At 44.6% G+C, this 24,776-nt stretch overlaps 1 protein-coding gene across 1 annotated transcript in view; it reads right to left on the minus strand.

The window, feature by feature from the left end:
* HMCN1 (hemicentin 1) overlaps window positions 1–24,776 on the minus strand; it is a 1,257,483-nt gene that overhangs the window by 1,044,272 nt on the left and 188,435 nt on the right. Inside the window, exons 3-4 of the mRNA XM_078642741.1 lie at window positions 9,031–9,189; window positions 5,208–5,330 (exon numbers count right to left, since the gene is read on the minus strand). Of these exons, the coding sequence (XP_078498867.1) occupies window positions 5,208–5,330; window positions 9,031–9,189 (282 nt within the window). The remainder of the gene's footprint in view (window positions 1–5,207; window positions 5,331–9,030; window positions 9,190–24,776) is intronic.

Consider the following 24,776-nt stretch of genomic DNA (forward strand, 5'->3'; position numbering starts at 1 on the left):
TCTCCTCCCGTTTCCGGCCAAAGTCATCGAGAAGACCGTCAACAAACAGCTGGCCGCCTTCCTCGAGACGAACGGATCCCTCGACCTCTCGCAGTCCGACTTCCGGGCCAACCATAGCACCGAGACCGCCCTCATCGCAGCCACCGATGACATCCGAGCCCTGCTCGACAGCAGAGAAACTACGGCCCTCATCCTCCTGGACCTCTCCGCGGCATTCGACACCGTCTGCCACCGCACCCTAGTGCAGCGACTAAGCAACGTCGGAATCCAAGAGAAGGCACTAGAATGGATCATCTCCTTCCTCGCCGGAAGGACACAGAGAGTCCGCCTCCCCCCGTTCAGATCCGAGGCCACCGAAGTCATCTGCGGCGTACCACAAGGATCATCACTCAGCCCCACCCTCTTCAACGTCTACATGAGCCCCCTTGCGGCCATCGCACGCCAACACAACCTCAACATCATATCTTACGCCGACGACACCCAGCTGATCCTCTCCCTCACCAACGACCCCGCCACCGCCAGAGCCAACCTACACGAAGGGATGACAGACGAAGCCGAGTGGATGATGAACAGCCGCCTGAAACTGAACTCAGACAAGACGGAAGTCCTCATCCTGGGCTCCTCACCCTCCGCCTGGGACGACTCCTGGTGGCCCCCCGCCCTGGGCAGCGCACCCAAACCAACAGACCACGCACGTAACCTGGGCTTCATTCTGGACTCCTCCCTCTCCATGAACAGACAAGTCAACGCCGTCTCCTCGTCGTGCTTCAACATCCTGCGCATGCTACGTAAGATCTTCCGGTGGATCCCCACCGAGACCAGGAAGACGGTCACCCAGGCCCTCGTCACCAGCCGACAGGACTTCGGCAACTCCCTCTACGCCGGAACCACTGCCAAACTCCAGAAGAGACTAAAGCGGATCCAGAACGCCTCAGCAAGACTCATCCTCGACATCCCCCGACACAGCCACATCTACGGTCACCTGAGAGACCTGCACTGGCTCCCGGTCAACAAGAGAATCACCTTCCGTCTCCTCACCCACGCACACAAAGCCTTACACAACCAAGGCCCAAGATACCTCAACAGCCGCCTCAACTTCTACACTCCCACACGCCAGCTTCGTTCGACCAGCCACGCCCTCGCCACCGTCCCCCGCATCCGAAGAGCCACCACAGGAGGAAGGTCCTTCTCCTATCTGGCCGCCAAGACTTGGAACTCCCGACCCACCTCCGCCTGACCCAAGACCACCTCGCCTTCAGGAAGCAGCTCAAGACCTGGCTGTTCGAGCAGTAGCGGACCCCCCCCCCCAAGCGCCTTGAGACCCTCCGGGTGAGTAGTGCGCTTTATAAATGCATTGATTGATTGATTGATTATATTGTTAAGCTGGAGGCTCAATTGTATCATCAAACTTTCCTATATGCAATTTCAATATGAGATCGCCACAAATATATGTAACCTGCATTATTTATAACTGATACTAGCCCAATTAAACCCTTGCTATTTGTACAGCAATGTTGGTACTTTACGTGCTGCAATCGATAAGCTCTGTAACAACTATGCGCCCCTAGCAGTTCGCCGCCCATGTGCAGATCGAGCAATCTGCTCTCTCCACACGGCCTGCGCACTTCCTGGATATAGCACACGAATGTTTTGGCCCCGCTACAGACTGACTTCGGTTACGGAACAGAACCGAGTGAAAGAATCAAAGCGATCGTGCCCTCACTCCTCGGGTAAGTCACCGTCATTGGCCATAAGTTTTGACTCCCACTCCGTTTTTATATTCATTACTGACCAAGAATCCCCTATTTTAGGTATTATCCCGGTCTGCCATTGTGCAGCGCTTCAACTTTAAAACCACTCCTCGAACTCTAAGTGTATACAGATTCAGAGATCGCTGACCGCACCACTGCAGTGGTAAGTCACGCGGGCCTTTATTTATTGAATAGTTCGCGTTATGCATAATATATGTCTAACGTATTTTTTATTTTATTTTGGACTCAAGATTTACTATTCTAGCACCATATCTACTTATCTTGCCAATATTGAGCAAGTTCATAACTTGCAGTCTATATTGTAACAAGTTGATATTAAAATGTAAATATTGTGTTATCACATCATACTGTCACCTCCATGCAGAAGACAGATTATTCTATTCCTGAGAAATATTTGGTATCCCCTTGATGGTTGTAATGGATGTAAGCTGGTCACGAGAGAAGCAGAGTATTGTATCTCCATGTCTTATATGCTTAAGTTATACATATACCTTCCTTGTGAATGGGAACAATATAATCCATGCTCTGTGGGGATCGGATCTAGTACGTGGAAGCCCTTATTTACTCATAGTATAATTAACCTGACTGCTAATAGATTAGATCCCACAAGTTGTATAAACAAGAAAGCATGTCATACTTTATGGCACACTTATTAGCACTTCATGGTGGATTCTCCTTTGGAAAAAGGTTTTGATTTCAAGAAAGTGTTTACTGGAAACTTGGTTCAGAAAAGACGTATATATGACTGGCAATATATAAAGGTAGAAACGTTATCACCAACTATGAGAACAAATCCTCCGTTCAAACTATGGACATCTGCATGGAATAGGTTTATACAGCACATATTAGTGGCAATACCAATGGCCCTGGTCAGCCTATAAGCACCTAAAGAACTTAAACCCAAGATATTGCCAAGTTCACTTTATTTCATATAGAGCGATATCCCAGAGCTGTATTCTGATTAAAAACTACTGGCTTGTATGCTTTTAGGCACCATTCTGCAATATATGGGGACCTGTGAAAATTAATGCAATGTGATATGTGGGTAAGAACCAGAATATTGTAACCTAAATATTATCTGACAGAAATATTGTGTCCTAAGACGGTGCATTGTATGAGATGGGGTCTACAGCCTAAATTGCAGACTATAGAGTCCAATCATGGCTTTGAAACTTGACCAAAGAAAATCACACAGCTCTGTGAAAATCCTTGTATCTCTCCATGCCAGAAATGTTAAATATGTGTAACAAGATAAAAAGAGTGCACTCTCACAATATTGTTCGAAAATTGATCAAAATATCAAGGTAACTAATACATCGTCTGCCACTATATAGTCAATGTTAAGCATATAAAGATTTTAACTAAAATAAAATATATTACTTATTAGATTCCCTACAAGAATGAGCAAATATTATTTTAATAAGGAACTTGTTTAATTTAATAAACCTTTACCCAAAATATAATAGGTATCATAATACAAACAAATACCAATAACTATATGGGTCATAAGTAATTCATTACACTTCATAATTTAATTAACTAAAAAAATATATAAAATTAAAAAGACGAGACTAAGGGATACATCAAGTAAATGTATTTACTTTAATGGAAAAAAGGACATCAATTAAGGGCCAGTATATGTTTAAAGGTGAGATTTAGAATGAGAAATTAAGTAAATTCAACTACAATTAAGCTCATAAAAGGTAATTAACGGATTAAAACAAGTAATTCAATAAATATAGATAAATGATGGTTAATTAAATGTTTAGGCATAGATCAATTAAATGAATAATTAATAAAAAATGCAATTATACAATTAGAATGAGCAAAAAGGTGAACGATAATAAAATATGAAACATTCCATGTACATTAACAATTAGAAACAACAACAAAATTAAAAACAACAGGGTCCATGTAATGGTTGGGTATATGTAGTATGGACTATGTAGTGGTAAAAATTATCAAAACTACCTTATTGAAGTAGAATATAATAATGTAGTGACCAGGATGTAGTGATATGCCTCAGTAGTGGCTGGTAATGTTGTAAAAAAACTGCCAAAATACAATTTCCTTCTGATTCATATCTAGCTTCTACAATGCATTTCCATTGGAAAATGCACTTTATAGTATCCTATGTGCTGCGCTTCCTGAATGAGATGCTCTTTCACGATACAAATATGCCACTGCTCCTTCAAGTAAGGCATTTATTAACAAACTAAAGTTATTATGCATTTGATATAACTTTGTCCGAGCTCCAAGGAAAATTGGAGCACTCCACAGAGGACATTATTGCAATTGAAGCATCTCTAAAGTGATTTTGCACATACAATCGTATGCATACATGCATGCATGCCGGCTGAAGCGTTCTAAAAAAAAGCAGCATGGGATTTTACATGGCATTGTGCATATTTCCACTTGTTTACATTAGGCATATTTAAAATATGACACTCATGATGACAAATTGATTTACCCAGAATCGCATAAAAGCCAAAGCTGGGTTAGAACCAAGGTTCCAAAGTCAACAAATCACCACATGTCCCCCTGGTACATTTACAAGCCAATGAAGTGGAGATCCAGAGTGCTCGAGTCTGACAGATATAATGTTACCATGGTTACTATGTTTTTTCCAAAGAAATTCACTTTGTTTCAGATCTGGATAGAAACACTGCTAGCTCCCTTAACCCCTTCGCAGCTGGGCAAATTCCCCTGCTGTGCTGGGGAGCGGGGGGCGCGCACAGTGCCCCCGTGCTCTTGACGAGCTCAGCTTGTCATGAGCCACGGTGGTCATGTGCTCATGACGAGCTGAGCTCGTCATGGCCACACCAGTTCCTTTAGAACGCTCGCCCAACAGGGGAATTTGCCCAGCATGTGAGCGTTCTAACGGTCATGATGAGCTCAGCTCGTCATGAGCACACGAGCACCGTGGCTCATGACGAGCTGAGCTCGTCATGAGACTCAAAGGTGTTAGAATGTCTACGAGCTCTGAATTCCTGGATAAATGAATGGTTTCCACAGTGATGAGACCACAGAAGCGACTTTAAAGTGGCAAAATGCCTCCCCACCAGATAGTCAGTTGCTTTCAATCTCCAAGATTAGAGGGGATGAAAGCAGGGCTTTTGAGAGTTTGTTCATAATACGTCACATAATAAATGGTTCATTGACCTAGAGAACAAAAGGTGGTGGGTCTTAAAGTGTACATACAAATGAAGCATTATCATCAGTATTATTGGACTGACATGCTTTGAAAACATTCAGTAATGTTATTTGATAATCAGTATATTTGACCGAAACATGCTGTAGCACCATACTCCTTTGATGGGTTCAATGATTTGGGTGCGCCAGTAGATTTTGTTGATTTTAGCATCATAATTACGACACCGCACTGGACAAGTAAAATGACAAAACATTTTTATTTCCATTATGTGTAACATTTACCTCATTAACTTGCTTCTTGTCCAAGTGGAACACTTGACCAGAACTTGTTGAGGCAATCTCCTCATAGACCTTGTAACCAATGTGGGCCCTGTCATCACAATCGCCAGTGAGAACAAATACAACCTAGGGGTAAAAGAAATGCAAGCAAAAATAAGATCTATATCGTTTTATGGCATACACGATATGTCAACACATTTCTCTTCTGTCTTATTAGAGCAGGGGGTGGCCAATATAGATCCATGGGCATTGGATCCACGCTAGATTTTGATGATAACTGCTGCTTAAATTGATGATTTCTATTTGGAATATATATATATATATATATATATATATATATATATATATATATATATATATATACATATATATATATATATATATATATATATATACGTGGTTTGGATATTCTGAAAATCTGGCATGAATCCAGCCGTAGTGGGTTTACGTTGGAAACTACTATTCTACAGGTAAACGTTGCAACGACTGTTCATCCTTTAAACTTTCTTTCATTTAAAGTTGTCTACATATTTTAAATGGTGCTATTATTTGTGTCTATATTCTAGTTGGAGGCTGTAGACATCAACAATAAAATATTGGAAAACACCAGTATCTAGACAGAAGAGCTAGATTAGAAACGGTTAGATGAGCGGAAAGATTTTGAGATGGCTAAGCAATAAGGGAGAAGCAGAAAATCACAGAGAACAATCCACTGTTACTCTTTCTTTGGCTATTCCCCAGCTCTGTTGTTAATTTTACAAAGTTGTCTCGCATAAAAAGCACTTTCTACAAAGTGCACACATATTAACTACAGTTTAGAGAGCCCCCTATTATCCTTTCATTGACCTTTAAAAATGGTCCTTTTCTACTGTGACTATTTTGCCTGGTCCTGCAGCACTAAGAGCCTATCTGTATGTAACACTCAAGAAACAATCATTATCACCATGATGCTGATGGGAAGGAGCAGTGGTAGGGAAGAGTTCGTTTTCAGAAGCTAGAGCCCAGGTTTTGTGCTAGCAATGGAAGACCACCAGATGCATGTGTAAGAAGTTCCCTCATCTCTAGAACTGTAGGAAGAGACAGTATACAAGTACAGTATTGACTACCGAGGTTGAATGGGCCATGGCCAATATTGTCCAATCTTTAAAAATTAAGGCTCTTCACTGAGGCCAGAGCCAACCGTCTTCTTGTGTCTACTACATGAACCCTTTGAGGGTGGAGGGTTCTATACACCTCCAAAAGGGATGCATTGCAGATACGGCTGCCAACACTCCTTTTCCTTCTCAGCTACTTGGACCAGAATCCAACAAAATCACGTGAAGCAAGGAAGAGGAGAGAGAAACTTGGCATAAGTAGAAAGTAGACCTACTATAAGGTCAAAAGGTAAGTTCCTTCTAATTCCAGTAGTTACTTGTTGACCGGCCAAAAGGAATCATAGAAAACGATGAGGAATGACCAGCCTCCTCAAGATTCACCGTGCTTGTACTGGTCATAAAACAGATAATTTTCATTCCTTGTATTCTTTCTTCTGTGTTTGCCTGTACCACTGACACAATGAGCATGTTTCACTACTTTTTTTTATGCATTAGCCATCGCACACAAAATTGATGGCCCATTTGAGCACTTATATTGGCGTTGTTCTCTAACAATGTTGGAACCTGGGCGCCACATGCATGTAAATGCAGTAGCATTGCCATTTTTTTAAAACTAGGGAGTGATTCACCACAACTCTCCGTATACAGCAAATGGGCATCTTATACTTTAGATGACTCATTTATTTGGGACTTGAACATTGCTCCTCTACAATGCGGGATATGTTTATGACTATCTACAGCAGGTGATGACCTCAGCTCTAGTGAAGTAGACATGGGTGGCTGACATCATTTTGCGAGTCCGTAGTCAAAAATTCAATGCAGGACCTCCCCATAGCATACGTACCTGTTACTAAGTTTAAAAAACGCATATATATCCTCCAGTGAAATAGAATACATGGCATTTAAAGCTTCTAGTGAAGTCTAGTGGTGTTGGGCCAGCTTGCTGAAAAAAATATAAATTAAGCTTGTAGAAGAGAGCAGGGCCCTTAAAAAATATGGGGCCTGGGAACCCCCCCGCCCGCCACACACACACACACACACTTTCTGACAACTCTGTATCACTGGAAACTACAAAGAATGTTCTATCCGTTTACCAACATGTTTTTATATGCCAGTCTTTTCAACTATAAAATAAAAGGTTCTGTGGAACCGAAAATGCATCCAAAGTACAGCCCAATGTGAGAACAATGTTCATGGCACCGGTTAGCACCATTAATAATACAATGATTCATAAAAACAGTTAAAGATGGAACTCTTGTTACCCTGACTGATGTGATACCACAGGGCAACATGTCCAATTACATGTACTGGAAAAACACATGCACTGCAGGGCTCACCAGTAAATCTTTGGAGGCATGGCTGATCCACAGGCTGCTACAATGTACAACTGGGATTAGCAGAGCAACAAAGGAAAATGCACTAAGGCTTCTGTGGAGTTTAGTCTTATTAGGTTGACTGTTGTTAAGAACACAAACAAAGTGGGGGATGGATGGATGAGTAAATGGATGGATGGATGAAGGAAGGAAGGGCAAGATAAGTAGACTGGTCTGAAATCTTAGCCGATAGAAAAGCTATTGTGGTTAGACAGAAAAACAAACTTTACAAACAGGTAAAAAAGTAACACAAGCAGACGCTCCAATATGAACACTAAGAGCTATATTTCCAAGGAGTTATTGCCACCAGAACGTCACTTTTTCCGACGTGCTGGTGGCGTTAACTCCTTTGACTTATTTACAAGGAGGCGTTAAGCCACTTAATGTGGCTTAATACCACCTTGTAAATAATGTCCCCTATTCACGCAGCACTTAGAGTGAAAGGGGCGTGCAATGGGTGTTGCAGTGGGCGTTCTGCCACAACACCAAATGCTTTTTGATGCTGCCCCATATTTACAAGGTATGGGTCAGCTCCATAAATATCGCCAGGGAATACCTTGTCTTAAGCAGGCGATACGAGGAGATATGTTTTATTCCTCCTCGTATTTTGCTCGTTCAGCATACATAGATAGAGCAAATCGCCTGAAAGATTGTTTATGAGCAGGAAGGTGCCCCTTCCTGCACATAAACAATTGCCCCTGCAGTGCAGGCACCCTAGCAAAATGGCGCTAAAGAGCCTGCGCTGGCGCAAGCCAGTTTTTTTTGCACCAGCACTAGGAGTACAGCAGGGGTGCACTGCATTTTTGGAAATATGACGCATCCCTGTGTTTGACACTGTCAGAGAGGGGGATTACCAAATTTGGCGTAACACCGAGCTACGCCAGTTTCTTGTAAATATACCCCTAAGTTGTCAGGCACCTATAGAGACAGACTGATCTTCAACCATTGCCTGGATCTCACAGAGTGTGGCCCAGTCTGCATATTTCAATTTGGTTGTATGCCAGAATATTTTACAATAAAATAATGTGTGACATAAATATGGTTGCCCAAATATCATTTTCAAAAATGTTGTTCCATTGGATATAGATTTTATACTAATAACTGTAAGGGAGCTGTATGATTGTAGACGATGTCTAAGACCTGATTTTTGGGTCTGGCGATATTCTGACAGAGATATTCTGGAATAACATCTTATGTACTAAGCCATATGGAGGAAATGGGCAGAAGTCGGAATGTTTAACTTTTGCCCGGGATTCTGCTTTGTCGTCAAATTCTGAAGAAATATGAATGCAGTACACACAGTCATCAACAAGATAGGCATGCCTACAGCTTATATAAGCCTACCGTTCACCCTCTTACCTGCGACTGCTTCTGTTGAATAAGCTGGAGCACTTCGTGGGTCAGTCTGTAGTCTTTCGACCGTGCATCGGTAAAAACGTATATGAAAGATCCAGGAAGAGAAATTTCTAAAGCAATTTTGATGGCACCAATGCTCATCTCTGGACAGTCGCCACCACCCTGTAAGAAATAAAGAAATAGACTTATTTCCTGAGTCAGAAAAAAAGCAATATATATCAACACAACCAAACAGATCATGTAAGTATACCAAAAGCTATTTCAAATTGTAAATGAATCATTTGTGGAGTCACAGACTTCTCCAGTGTTGAAACAGGTGTGGTTCATAGGCAGACCAGATTAAACTTATTTGACCTGTCTACATGTATTCTGTCACTGTTTAATATGCTTCCTTCAAGTAATATCCATATTCCATCCCCAATTTAGGGACAGTAGCAACTCCCCCTCTAAGGTGGCGGAGCGTCACTCCACTGCTTTTCAGCAGTGTAAGGAAAAATAAAATGATAACTCAATGTTATTATTATTTTATTTTTTCCTGTTGCGGGCACGGCAGCTTTGCGAGGCGGTTCTGGGGCTGCTCTGCCAATGGAGCAGGGGAGGGGAGGAGTGGTTTTCACTCCATAAGTGTACATGAATGTTTGGCCGGCCGTCTCGGGCTGGCCAAAATTACATGCTCAATTAGCATGTTCTCCACCCAGACTGCATTACAGCCTGGGTGGGGAACATGCCCAGGCTCCCATTATCCTTCTGAGCGCCAAACAACATCACTCAGATCAATCACAACGCAGCATTGCAGTGTTGTGATTGGCTCTGGGGAGCCTGGGTGCTTCCTGTTCTGTGTACCGGCAGGAGGGATGAAGAGGAGAGACGTGATGAGGATGACATTGCGAGGATGACGCAGCGAGGAGGTAAGTTTAATTTTATGTTTTATTTACCTCTTTGCCCCTGCCTCCGCGCAATACCCGATCTGTGCCGGCGGCCACTGCATAGAGGTGGACTGCTCGTTCAAGATGTAACTTGACTAAATGTCTTTCGGGGGTTTCAATCCTATTTCTTTATTGCTGAACCCTTTTAGAGACAATGGGATGCTTTTCTTTTCATGAGAATTCTGACGGGAAATTTTATTTTGGTGGGAAAGAAATACATTGCAAACTTAAGATTTCCTTTTGACAATGTATTTTAACTACTTTTTATTTGGTTTACTATGAATAGTTGAATTACATATATTGTTATCAATCAAATATTATTTGTTACATTATTATAGAAAATGTTACGTTGTTTTTACTATGAAACTCCAATTCGCAGTCGCAGGGCAGAGATTCTTGTGATTAGTCAAGACAGTGAAGCAATGCAAATGGCAATTCAAATACTACAGTTTAAGAATAAGGAATGCACTTTTTTAGTATATGAGTATTAGAGAACAAATGACTATTTATAACTAGTTAAATCAGAACAGATAAATATATCTAGGACTAGGAAATCAAACCTATATAGACCACATAAGATTTAAAATACTAAAATGGGTGTAATAAGAGAGCTCTGTCTGGCAAGATGTCTTTAGGATAGATAATGGAACCACGTTACAGTCGCAGACCCTGTAATTCCCAAGCTTACAGGGTTTACATCCACAAAATGTTGTACGTGCTCTAAACCACATGTGTGAGTAGGAAAGGTTTTTCTGACTCGCAAATGGGGGTTTGCAACTCATTCCGAATCACAATTAGGAAGGGCAGGAAAGGGGCTTACCATCCTAATTGTGATTCGGAATGGTTTGCGACTGCAGTTGGAAACCACTCCAATTACTGAAGTTAGTTAGGGTGGTAACTGATTCATGAAGGGGAAGTCAACCCAGTGGCTATGTTTCCCCTTTGGGGATTGTGGCAGGTGTGTCTGGACCACTGCCAGCACCCACGATTAAATCCTAATGCTACACAATTCTTGTTTAAGCAACACTTCTTTCTTTAAGGAACACCGGGTTATTAAATTATGTTTGTCATTTGCAAATGAACTGCTAGTGCTTAATTGGTCCAAAAATAAGTGCCCAGGCTTTTGTCAGGAGGCCACTGTGGTTTGGACCACACATTGCCCCAGCCATGCTGCCACTGATAGTAACAACACGACTACTAACCTTCACACGCCTACGAGTGTAGCAATTCTGACTACTTCTGGCCCCCGAAGCTATAAGGATGTCTTGATCGGCAGGTAATAGTCATTGTAAAATATATTGAATGAATAATTGACTGTTGTTGTGGTCATCTCTAAATTAGCCATACAGTGCCACCTTATGGCAGACTGTCATTTAAGTGCGAGTGCAGAGCACCGGAAACCACGGGCTCAAATTAAACTCTATATAATACATGGAATGAGGTCTGCCTTCCCTTTCAGCTCACCTTACCTGCATTGGTAGCACATCAAAGGGCGTCGTAAATAGCAACCTGCCTAATTATTATAATGTTTTTGGACCGTCACTGTTTTCCCATCTTTCTCTTTCTTCCTCCTTCTTTTTCCCTTTCTTTCTCTATATCTGATGATTACTAATAAGTCTGCATCCCCAACCATGAGTGCCTATGCCCATCACCTGCAACAGCAGACGCAAAACTATTACACATTTCTTACAGTACACAAAGCAGACTAATTATTCAGCTAAAGTGTAGGATTAAGTGTTTAGCAATCAGCATTCTATAAAGCTCAGCGAAATCAAGCTTCTCAGTTGATTAGCTATCCTCTGAACTCTAGCTTATATTAAAATACATTCTGAATCGAACAGCAGTAGGTGCAAAACATAGTGCTGACTGATAATCATTCAATATCTTCCAGGAAGAAAGAATGCCAGAAGCTGAGAAAGGCCTCATCACAGATACAACCGCTGTATTCCTACGCCTTATTTACGTAATACTTGCCACGCGTCCGTGAAGACTGACACTGGATTCAGGGGCGGCTCTAGGCTCATGGTGGCCCTGGGCAGGGAGCGTAGGTAGGGGGCCCCGGAAGAAGGGGTCCGGGCGGGGCGGAGCGCGGAGGCCAGTGAAGAGGGGGGGGGGGTAGGTCAGGTTGTTTGGAAGTGGAACAGAGACAGAGGCCGCCAAATCCCTGCCACTGGAGCCGCCACGCAAATATGTATCCATCCTCAGAGGATTATTATATTAAGGATCTATATTGGCATGGTGGCCCCTGGGGTTTGGTGGCCCTGTGCAGGTGCACAGCTTGGAAATGCCTAAGGCCGCCCCTGCTGGATTCAACTGAAGGACCACTGTTTGGACAGAGAGAACCCTTGAGTGAACAGCATTTGGAGGGCACGACCCGTAATTCACCCTCATTTTTAGCTATAAAATTAATAGTGATCTGTTGTAACCTTTAAAAGTAGAAATCCTCTATAATACAGTTGTAAATATAAAAAGTTTAGTTTGCATTAGCATTCCTTGTTACCTCGAAACCCAGGAATATAAAATGGCAGCTTCCTAACTGCCAATGCCTCTGTTGGCTGCGTGTTACAGTGTTCCTTTTGCAAAACAGTGGTGCTGGTTGGTGCTGACCCTGCAAAGTATTCTCTGCATTTTTTAGTTTTCATTGGGCCTCTGTTTTTAGATCTGGCTTTTGAGACAGCTTTAGCTGTCTCACCGACGATTGAGCTTCTAAAAATTCTTATGTAATATATGTAGGTAGAGGGGCTTATGGACAGCGGACTTCAACCACTGGTCTGTTAAATTACCATTCACAGTTTTGTTACGTTCACCACAGTATCCAGCATGGGGCAATGGATCAACACACTTAACGCATTGGCTCCCTTTGCTTTGAGTAACTGCACATGCCTGTATAAATTGTTCACACACACCTAAAAAGAGTTCCTTTCCCTTCCCTGGCAAATCTTGTTCAAAGTTCATTATGTCTCCTTCTCAAAATTCCTGTTAAGGGCCAGATTCCGATCTCGCTGGGAAGGGCACCGATCTGGCCGGAAAAAGTACGAGCCGTACACGTGTTTTCCGCCCGACTCGTACAGCTGTACGAGCGAGCAAGTACGATGCGAGTAACGCAAAATTCCCCGACCGGGTCCGAACCGCTCCGAACATCTCATCCGTAAGCAAACCTTGCCGTGCAATGGATGTGATTTACGACCGAGCCAGTACGATGCACGCATCGGACAGCCGGTTCGAGGCAAGGTTTCTGGCTCGCAAAACGTCTGGAACGTTGTCTTTGGGGTTCCATGTCGGACCCCCTGTCACCTGGAACCTTACAACTCGGACACAGGTCTCCCCAACACAGGCATGTATGGTGCGGATGGCACCGATGCGTACCCACTATAGGAGGCGCCTTTGTGCGAAACGTGCCCATTCAGTCAATGGGAGCCCAGGTACGTGTCGTACGACCGTCTCCCATTGACTTCTATGGGAATCCGACCAAACCGAGTCCGGCAGCATGCGGCCACATCGTACTCGCTCGGTCGGACTGCAGGAGTCCGGCTCGGACGGAAAACACTCCGGTTCCGGCTCGGTCGGAGAGCTTTCCGACCAAGATCGGAATCGGGCCGTAAGTGTTTAAGTAACATTGCAACATTGTAACAAACTGCCATTTGAGCGCTTGGTTAGGTGATGATATATTCTTGTCTACTTCAAAATAATACTAACATGCATGAAGCAGCTAAAAGGCTTGTTTAAAAACATCTCTAGTAAAACAGCTGCTTCAGTGAAGGATTTTAATTTTTATTGAAAGCAAAAGATGGTCATGTTTAGGTACTGGCATATTTCTTTTTCTTTCTTTTTAGGTCTGGAGTAAGCCAAGACCTTTTGATTTTACTAAAATATGTATAATATACATAAATGTACAGGGGTTTTCAGTCACCTCTGTTCATCCATTGGTGTGTTGTGTCATTCACATTTTGCATCTGCCCACAACAGCATTTATCATATGGGAATGGGTCAGCCTACTTAAACCACTGGTCACCTCCACTTCGAGTGACCACATTTTGCTCTCTCACAAGAAGCACATCTGCACACAAGCTAGTTCCCTTCAGTGCTAGTGTTTTTGGTTTTACTTTATAATTACTTTAGTGTTACATTTGTGTTTAGAGCCTGCTGTTATAGCAGAATGCTACTGATGCACATTCCATCTTTAACACATGCCATATCCTGCCAATGATATTGTAAATTCCAAGTGTTTTGCTTTTCTGACTGCTGCTATTTCACAGCAGATCAGATTGTGTGCATTTGAAACTGTTCATTATTAAGTTATCCTCCTTTTACTCATTTTCTATCCTTATTGTTGTCTCTTTCTTTCCTAATTTCTATCTTACCTTCCTTCCTTCTTTCCTTCCTTCTTTTCGTCTTTCTTTTTCTTTCTCTTTCCATCTCTCATTCTTGCCTTCTTCATTGTGTATCTTTTTCCTTTCTCTTTCTTTCTTTTTTGTTTGTTTCATTCTTGCCTGCTTTTATTTTTGCCTTCTTTCTCTTTCCTTATTTCTTTTTTCTTTCCTTCACTCCTTCTGTTGGGCCTTTTTATCTTTCCTTCCAAACTTCTTTCTTCCAATCTCTCTTTATTTTTTTCTTCCTTCCTTTCTCTCACTTTCTTTCTCTTTCCTTCTCTCTTTCTCTTGTCTTCTTTCATTCCTTCTTTCCTTTTATCCCACTTTCTTTCTCTTTCCGTTTGTCTTTCTCTTTTTATTTCATTCTTTCTCAATTTCTTTCATTCTCTCTTCTTCTCTGTTTCCTTCTCTGCTTCTTTCTTTCTTTCTTTCTTTCTTTCCTTCCAGCCAATGGCAGACTGATTGTCTTTTTAAATCTGTGTTAGCAAAGACCTTTTGATTTTAATAAAAGTATCTGTATGACATAGTTACTTATAGGGGTATCAGCCAGACTTCATCCATTAGGCAGTGGTTGGTGTCTTTCACATTTTTATTCCACCCACTTCAAGCATTAAAGGGCAATTTATTAGCCCAGTTAGGCCATTGGCTGACTTCACTATTAGCTACGGCATGATGCCCTTTCACAACAAACAAATCCACACACAAAGTAGCTCCCATCAGTGCCAGTGGGTGCTATGGTAATATGTGGGTTTTATTTTTGTAGACGAAAAACACTTTTTGGCATGAAGCAAATTATTATTTTTTATATTAATGAGGGCCCAGCATATTCCCAAACAACAGGATTTTCCAAAAACCCAGACAAAACAAACCAAAAATTGCCAGAAGGCTTGAGGCAAAAGCCAGATGCTTGATTATTTTGGTGTGCATTCTTGCAACAAAAAATGAAAAATATAACCAGCGCACAAGCTTGCCAAGGCCAGACCTATTGGCTTTCCCAAAGAGACTGCACAAGACTTTCAGTTTACTTTCACCAACTTGACTGCCAAATCTCTAACGAGCATGACTACACCTCGAACTAAGCAATAGGAATATTATTTGCTCTGCGATCACAAGACCAACAACTATCGCCACATCCTGTTGACCTACAACAAGAATATTCATTTTTTAGATCTATCCTATGGCTTTGAGAAAAACTCCAGGCCTAAGGAGAGTCTTCACCGAGGTTTTGTCAAGGCAGGAGAGAAGCCACATTAATGCATGTTTTTTACACTCTTTCGGCTCCTAATATACATACATAGGCTTTTCCAAACCCATCTTTACTTTCACATCAAATATGTTTCTACAGTCTTTTTTTTATAAAAAACAAATAGTGGTGCTTTTAAACAAAAACATAGCAGCAGCTATTTAGGTAGACATTGAAGAGAAAGTCATGCTGAAAGAATATAGATCAATTCATATGTCCACAATGTTACATTTCAAATATATTGTATCTTAAAAACATCACTCAGTAGGTTTTCACATGATCTTTTCCCAGGGTCAATGTTATACTAGCGTGTTGAGCTATTTCATTTGTAGTCCGATCTCGGGTCCTACTTTATGTTAAGTTACTATCCCCATTCCCTTCTGCAGTCCTGGTTCAGTGTCTCGCACCATTTGCCACAGATCTTTTGGAATTTATGTGAACATCCTCTACTTTTGTATTTTTCTCTTCCTACTGCCATGCACCAGTCCATCTCCCGAAGCCAGTCATTGAGTCTTCTTGTAATTTTCTAGCATCACTGCCTCCTTCACCTGGCTCGTACATTCGTTTGTCTTGTATAGTCTTATGTGGATTAAATCATGTCGTTTTCTATTGCATGAAACAAGATTGCTCTGGATGCATTAATGTATTGAGTATATAATATGTTGACTAATATCTTAGGCAAGATCTTTGTCTTCGCATTTACAGATGATATAGGTGTATACAACAAATGTTTCTCGGGTAGCTTTCCAGGTTTTAGGGTTAGTGCTAAGGTTGCTTCTCTTAAATCAGGTGGGAATTGTACAGTTTCATTAGCTTCCATATACATTGCAAGTATATGTTCTGTCATTTGGTTAGCGATGCCTTTATATAGTTTTACTGATAGTTCACTAGGATAAGGAACATTTCCCAATAGCTGTTATATCACTGGGGTCCATATCTTGTTCTAAAGTTAGTTCTGTACTGTAGGTCAAGTGTAGGTTGTGGCATATCTCCAACAACGCTGTCCAGCAATTCTGTATCATCTTGCTTCCTTGAACTTTATATTTCTTCAAGATATTTAGCAAATCTACCTGCTATTTCGATACTTTTTTCCTAGCCTTGATCCATTGTTGTACTGTAACCCTGCATTACGAATGTTCCCAGAAACCCTGTATTGCAAATGCTTCCAAAAGGGTAGGTGCTATTTATCACATCCGATAAAATCTGACTGCATGAAGTACGGTATTTATCAGAAGTGACAAATTGCCCTAATGTGAGTTTTCTGGAGTAGCAGACGAAATGTGCACCAAAAGCAGCATGTCAGGATAAAAAAGTGCTTCCCCCCCCCCCCTTTGAACTCCTTAAATTTCATGAAGAGTGTGGACGTTATTGCGCCCGCTAATTACCAGTTGCGGTAAATTGCACAGCTTGGAAACAGGAGTTTGAGTAGGAATGGAAACATTTCACCCCACTCATAATCAGAGTTTAAGTGATGCGTAATCTTTTCAGCCACAGGATGATGAAGCTGTGCTGTTTAAGTGTCACCACAGTTGAGGTAGTCTTCAGTACTGTAATGATGGGGCCCTAGGCCCGCATGGTGAAGTAAAGGACGGCACAGGACACCAGTTAGGGGATGGTAATTCTGGCCACGAGCACGTGCGCTCGGCGTCTTTTATTAACAGCGTCACCTGACCCAGTGACGTCTGTGGTGGGTGGGTGTTTAGTGTAGGGTTACACTTGGAAACAACTAGACTGTGTCCTGGCAGGACACTACAACCCTCCCAAAATTTAATGAAAGGCAAAGCGAATGTTCAACCTGCAAGAAAAACAGAATACCAGAAATTTACAGCCCCCAACGGATTCTCTTCAGGCAGTCGGCTGGGAGATGTCAAAAGTTCTGGACTGCAAAGTCAATCAGATGAGCTTCACCTCGGCGGTGTACTTCGGATCATCCTTGTCTTGCTGTGTTGACGCTTATATACAGTGTTCATCACTTGGAGCATCGGGAGCAGAATGGGTGTGACCCTTGAGGCGTCTCGCAGGTGTTCCTAGTCCAGTGGATGACAACGCTTGTTGGTTGTTGGAGACGACTATGGCACGAGAGGTCTTTCTTTGGATTTGCTGATCTTGATGCCTTCACACCTCCGTCCATCCAAGTAACTTCCGACTTGCCTTTCTTGCCGGACTCCTCTTTCACTGGAGCCTCGAAGACTGGCCTCTCCTGCTTGGACTCTTCTCTCACTAGAGACGCTGGGAGGACCCTCTTGCCGCACACAATGGGACCGGGTGGACCGTGCGGGGCTTTGCATGAGCCGCGCAAAAGCGTCGCTGAGGAACTGCCAACGGACTCACCGCCAAGTCTCTCATAATGTCCTCGGGGGTGTTGATGTCATCCGCCAGGATGGTCTTGCCGTTAGGACATGGGTTCAGTGTCTTCACCAGACCGTTTCTTGGTGCCAGGTGTTCACCTGGGGCCTTCGTGCTTCCTGTTGCCTGTCGTGGAGCTGCCTCTGCTGCACCTCTCCCATCCAGATTCCTCTCTCACAGGACATGCGGCCGAGGCCTTGTCCCCTGGACTGCCACTTGATCGCGTGGGCTGTGCGGGTCGCTGCGGAACTTCGGACATGGCCACAGTCGAGTCTTGTGTAGTCCACAAGGGTGGATTGTCTAGTGCTCGGGTATGCTCTGCTTTGGCAAGTTTCAGGTTCACGGGGCACTTATACGGTTCTTCAGTGGTTGGTCTCCTTGAATGCAGGTTGTAGGGATTACTGGGATCCACACGGATGTTGCGATGTTCCTTGGACAGCACCGATGTTCCTGTGTGCTGACTGTGGTTCTCTCTCTTCCTCTGTGGAGTGATGTTGTGTTACTCCATTCTTCCTCTTCGTTCTCTTCCTCGACGCGGTCCGGTCTTCTTTCTTGCTTACTCATGCTAACCAGGCTTCTCCATGTAGCGGGCCCTCTACATGTCGTCCCCTTGGTCTTGTCCATGTGGTAGGACACTGTCTTCCCCTGGCTTGTTGACTAGACCTGTCATCGTATCTTCCTGTTACTTGATCACTTCTGTCGCCTTCAATCAGGATACCCTTCCTTGGTCAATTCCTTCGTGACTCTCCTGTCTCGTCGGGTTCCTTTGGCTCTACTGTTCCTCCTTCCTTTTCTTTATGGCGTCGTGCCCTTCCTTTTCATGTTCCTTCTTGCGACGTGGTCTGGTCCTCTTGCTGTCGTTGGCCTTCCCGACCAGTCTTCCCCAGGCAGCGTGCACTCCACGTGTTTCTCTCTGGTCTGGGCATAGCTCTCCGGCATGGTGTTCTTCTCTTCTTTGACTGGACCGTTTGTCGCGATCTTCTGTGTTGCTTCTTTTCTTTCCTTGGCGACCAGACTGGGTGGTCGGCTTTCATCCTCGGCATGAGTCGTCATGCTGTGCTATCTTCTTCGTGGTCATTATTCACCGTCACGGTGTTTTGGCGTTGGCGCGCTTTGTCTGCGCGGAGGAGGGTTGCGTCACCGCTCCTGGTGCATCTCTGGTGCATGCCGCCATGCGTGCTGACGATGGTGCTCTGGTTGCTGTGAGACGTCGCTGTCTCTCTTGGAGACCTTTGTGCGCTGTCCCGTGGCGTTGGCGTGTCGCTGTGCAGCGTCACTCTGGCGCTCTTGATTCCTGGCGCTCCTGCCACGTTCTGGCGCAGTGCTGCGCGGTCCTGTCGTGCGGGTGTGGAGTTCTTGCACTCCTGTCGCGTTCTTGCGCTTTGTGGTACGGTTCCGTGCTTCTGGCACGTTCCTGCGCCTCGTGGTGTGGTTCTGTGCTTCTGGTGGACTGCGCCACTTCTTCGTTGACCTTCTTGGGCGTGGAGTACCTTCACTCCTTGTACCTTCATGCGCAGTGCTGTGTGGGCTTCCTTGTCACTATGTGGCGTTCCTGCGCTGTCTGGTGTGGCAGTGTTCTTGCGCTTGGTCGGTTTCTCTATGAGATATTGCGCAGTCACCTCATGTAGGGTTACTGAGTGTCCCTCGCTGGTCCAGTGGAGCTATTGAACGCTTTCCTGCGCACTCCTCCAGTGTCCTGGGTGCAGTCCTTGCGACCTCCTCGTGCTTCTCTTTCCTTTGAGCACTGTTGTGCTTGTGTAGAGGTGCCTTAGTTTTCTTGTTGTGGGTCACAGCAGCCTGGGACTGTCTCTGCCTGATTGTCTCTGAGTGCTTTATTTTCTTGTTCCCAGCCTCAGTTCTGTGGTTGCTTCCTTTACTTTAGGGGCGCAGTTGAGCGAGTTGGCCACTAGATGGCAGTGCAGCGCTGCAGGGTTCAGCTTGGCGGCTTCCACTTTCTGCCGGCTGCGCTGTCTTGGAGCTATCGGGCAGGCAGGCAGGCGCGTGCGAACTTGTCCACGGTGCTAGCAGCACAGGGAAGGTAGGCCAGTTTTCCTTCCTTCCCCTGGAGTTGTGGGCTCTTGCTGGGGAACCAATTGATTGCGGCAGCGCCGCTGGGGCAGCAGGTCTCCGTGAGCGTGTGGATGGGGTGGGGGCACTGCTCCTCTGCACTGCGGGTGAGCTCCGCGTTGTACGCCAAACGGCTGTGGTGCTTCACTGGTGCCACTGTTTTCTCTGCTTCAGCGGGACTGGCCGCATTCAGTCGTTGTCTCTTGTTGCTCTCCCCGCCCGCGGAAATCTTCGACTTCACACACTCCGCGGGGCGGGGGAGGGGTGGGGCTGCAGCTGGAGCATGCCTGCTCCGTGTTTCTGTGCACTCTTCCCCTCCCCGCAGCAGCTCCTTCATTTACGCACTGCCGGGGAGGGGGGGGGGGTGCACTGGGCCGCTGTGTGTGCGGGCGGGCGGGCTCTGCTTACATTTATTCAAGCACCCGGCAGCTCTTCACACGCTGCGGGCATTGCTCTCCTTTAAAGTTTCTTCTCCCCGTTGCCGCAGCCTCACTCCACCTACGCTGCGCGGCGGGGACAGGAGGCGCTGCAGGCAGGCCGCGGGTGGGCTCCGCTGGTCTTGCTTAATTAATGGGCAAATAGTTAATGTTCACAGCGGGTGGGCTTCGCTTTATATGTGTTGCTGGCGGCGCTAGCTGGCAACCGCCATTGGTACCGTCGTGTGCGTTGCGGCTGGGCTCCGCTTACGATCACAGTCCCAAGTGGGGGGTCGCTTCAGGCTTGCGCGGCCCCCCAGGCAGTTTATATCGCCCGGGCTCACCTCCGGCCTACAGGCCTCCTCTCACTTCATCGCGGTCGACGCGGGTGGGCTCCGGTCGATCCGCGTTGTCACCATCTCCCTTGCAGCCGGTACAGGTGGGCTCTGGCCGGTCCGCTTCTCCTCTTGGGCACCGCCACGGCAGGGCGGCATTCCGCAGGCTGGAGAGGTGTGGGCTCCTGGTCACCTCCTCCTTTTCCCCCAGGCTCGGGGCTCATCGCACGCCCCGTGGGCCTCTCAGCGCGTCGTGCCGTGTTGCAGGGGGTGTCCTCTAGGCGGGCAACTCTCTCCCCCTTTTTCCAGGATGCTTGGCAGTGGCACGCACGGGCTTCACTACCGACCTCGTTGCCATTGTAATGATGGGGCCCTAGGCCCGCATGGTGGAGTAAAGGACGACACAGGAAACCAGTTAGGGGATGGTAATTCTGCCCACGAGCACGTGCGCTCTGGGTCTTTTATTAACATCGTCACCTGGCCCAGTGACATCTGTGGTAGGTGGGTGTTTAGTGTAGGGTTACACTTGGAAACAACTAGACTGTGTCCTGGCAGGACACTACAAATACCTATTTATTTATTAAAGAGTTTTAAATTGGGCCATGCATAACCTATTGGTGACATCAGAACGATGTGGAGGATGAGTGTTAAAAGGAGAATGGCTCCTTTAGGACAGTACAGATGTGCACCTCTGCCCTGAGTGACTCCAGCTGTAGGTTATCTGGAAACCTGACATGTTTTGGCCCAGCACAAACAATAATCGGCCCAGGCCTTCAACCTGACTATGAGATCAAGTGCCTCACTCTGAGGACTGAATCAGTGCACCATTGAACTACCTGTGACAGGCAACTGTAAAGCGTGAATATTGTTGTTAGGACAGTAGGAATATCTCAGCCTGAGAAAATACTATGCTGGATCCACCACATCCCTCGAACAACACCGGGAAAAGACATGTGGTTACCCACTTGCCCCATTGCTGTGAACCCCGAACAGAACCACTTGTGGTGCCATTGTATGTGGATCTTGCATTCCAGATTTCCTAAGCCCCAGCTAATTCAGGTAAAACAACCAAGCAAACTCGAAAACTGACTGTGCCTCTACCACTAACACTGAATGGGCATTTTGTTATTTATGCACTGAATCCCTGTGAGAATAAGACTGAATTGGTCTAGATGTTAGCAAATTATAAAGGCTACTAGCACGTGTCACAGTGAGTTTTGTGTGGTTATAATACTGTAACCCAAGGGCGTGAGAAGTAGTAAGACTTGCCAATTTTCACTATTTGCGGCAGAAATGAAAACCTGAACCTTTATTTCTGTTTTTAAAATCTAACCTTTCACTGATTGTGCTAATCAGTACTTTTAATATTTGCGGCAGGATGAAAACTTGATCCTTTTTAAATAAAACGAACCTTTCATTGATTGTGCTGTCAGGGACTGCTTTCACTCTCCCAGGTCCACCGCGAGCATTGCTCGTTTGCTGTGGAGGGAGATTCTTTCTGTCACTAGCCTAAATACTCACTTCCGGGATCGGGTCAGCGCTCTAGTGCTCGAACACTGAGCCCCCATATATAACTATATGTTGGGCGACGCGCAGCGGATGCGCGCAGCGGGCGCACCGATGGCGCGCCGAAGGCGCACCTAAGGCAAGCCCGACTGCGCCCGTCCGCGCCTGGTCGCCACCTGACGCCATACCCCCTACATCTCTTCAGAGGGACGATATACAGGACCACAAACGTGTATATAAATATTCTAGGTCGGAGCTGCTTGACATTAGGAACACTACAGAGTATACTAAAGGTTATGGTGTCTGTACTACATGTACCAACCAGCTTCCTCCTACAATCAAGGGCAGCTTTGTATGTATTAAATGTAGATTTGAGAGTTCCCCTCCTCCCTCAAGATCGGAACTCTCGACCCTACAGCACAACGATTTTAGATACCATAAAACCAACTGGCATTGCTTTTTAGCAAACGTCCGCTCGCTTCCTAAACATGCTATTAATATTTGGGATATCCTCTCCACATCAAACCCAGATATAGGCTTCTTGACGGAGACTTGGTTGAGACCTACTTCGGCTCCTGACATTGCGGTTGCGATACCAGAGGGCTATCATATTCTAAAACTGGATTGGGCCCATAAAATGGGTGGTGGAGTCGCTATAATTTATAAGGACCGAATAAAGGCTATTGTTTTAGACAAATTTTGCTCTGATAATATTGAAATTTTAGTATTCAGGCTTGACTTCCATTCACAACCGAGCTGGAAGGGAGCTCTGGTATATCGCCCACCAGGCCCAATTGCTAACTCCATCTTTAACCTATTGGATATTTTACCACCTCATGTCATATCCTCAGATAAATTTATTCTCCTGGGTGATTTTAATATGCATATAGACAACCAGGATGATTCTGATGCAATTCTCTTCTCTAGGGAAATGTTGGCCCTTAATCTTACTATTAGGAATAATGCTCCTACACACAAAGCTGGCCATACTCTGGATCAGGTTCTCTCTAATTCATCAGATCTAGTTTACACCACCACCAACCCTTTAACATGGTCTGATCATTTTATGGTCTCCTTTGACCTTCTTAATGTAAGGAAAGAGACAGTGAAGCCTGTTCCATCTAAAAAGACTTTTAGACACTGGCAGAAATTATCCCCTAAGATATTTAAAGATATGATTATTAATATGCAGGCATCTACACCAGCTACAGTGGAGGATCATTTCGAGTCATTCCATCGTTCCATCAAAACCACTCTGGACACTCTAATTCCATAGAAAGTGTCAAATATGAGGATTGGTCGGGCTCAGAATACATGGTATACTCCAGAGTTAAAGGAAGAGAAATGTAAATGCCAAAAACTCGAACGCATATGGTGGCGCACTAAAGATGGCCTAAGCAAAGAGTGTTACTTACCATAAAAACATAAAAAAGGCACGTAAACATCAAATTATTGTGCAGTTGGAACAATCAGGAAACTCCTCCTAAAATGCTTTTTCAGATCTTGAAGACTTTTGTAAACCCTAAAACCTTAGATACTGAAGAAGAACCCACCCAATCTCTCTGTGATAATATCTCGGACTATTTCGCTATAGAAATATAGAAGACATCTATAGTAAAATAGTCTCTCCCCTTACACTCAAAGATGATGCTGATACCATCCAACCACCTACGCCAGAAGGACAGGGTGCTCTTAAATAATTTCCTTTGTTAATAGCCCAAGACACAGAATTATTACTAAGATCAGCCCACCAACTTAATCCCCGCCAAGAATGCCAAAAAGTTGGCAGATGAATTAGCTGAACCTCTCTGCTCTGCTCCAAACTACCCAATGCCTGGAAAGCTGCCCAAATTATGCCAATCCGTAAGAATGCGAAGTTGGCCTCCGATGTTATCACTAATTACCGCCCTATTTCCCTGTTACCTCTATATAGCAAACTCTTGGAGAAACATGTGAGCACCCATCTGTCGGCTTTTCTGGAGGCCTCCAATTGTCTGGACCATTCTCAATCCGGCTTCCGGCCAAAATATGGTACAGAAATGGCTTTGGTGAAGGTAACAGATGATATAAGAATGCTAGCGGATGCAGGTCAAGCAGTGATTTTGGTACAGCTTGACCTGTCTGCCACATCTCACCAAATCTTGGTAGACAGACTCCGTCTTGCAGGGGTTCAGGACTCGGCTCTGAATTGGATACAGGATTTTCTAACTGACAGGACCAAACAGTTAATCTAGGACCTTTTCAATCTAAAATTAGCAATGTAACGAAGGGTGTGCCACAGGGTTCCTGCCTCAGTACATCCTTGTTTAATGTTTATGTCGCCCCTTTGGCTGGTCTGTTTAGGAAGATCGGATTTTTTCCCATCTCCTACGCAGACAACACACAGCTGATCTTCACCTATAAAAAATTTACAGAACACTACGGCTCGTTTGGTGACTAGTGCCCCCTATCGAACCCCGTCCCTTCCTCTCTTACACAGCCTACACTGGCTTACAATCCGTAAGAGAATTCAGTTTAAAGTATGTTGCTTGGTATTTAAA

This window comes from Lissotriton helveticus, chromosome 1_1 (assembly GCF_964261635.1).
Source record: "Lissotriton helveticus chromosome 1_1, aLisHel1.1, whole genome shotgun sequence".
NCBI lineage: Eukaryota > Metazoa > Chordata > Amphibia > Caudata > Salamandridae > Lissotriton > Lissotriton helveticus.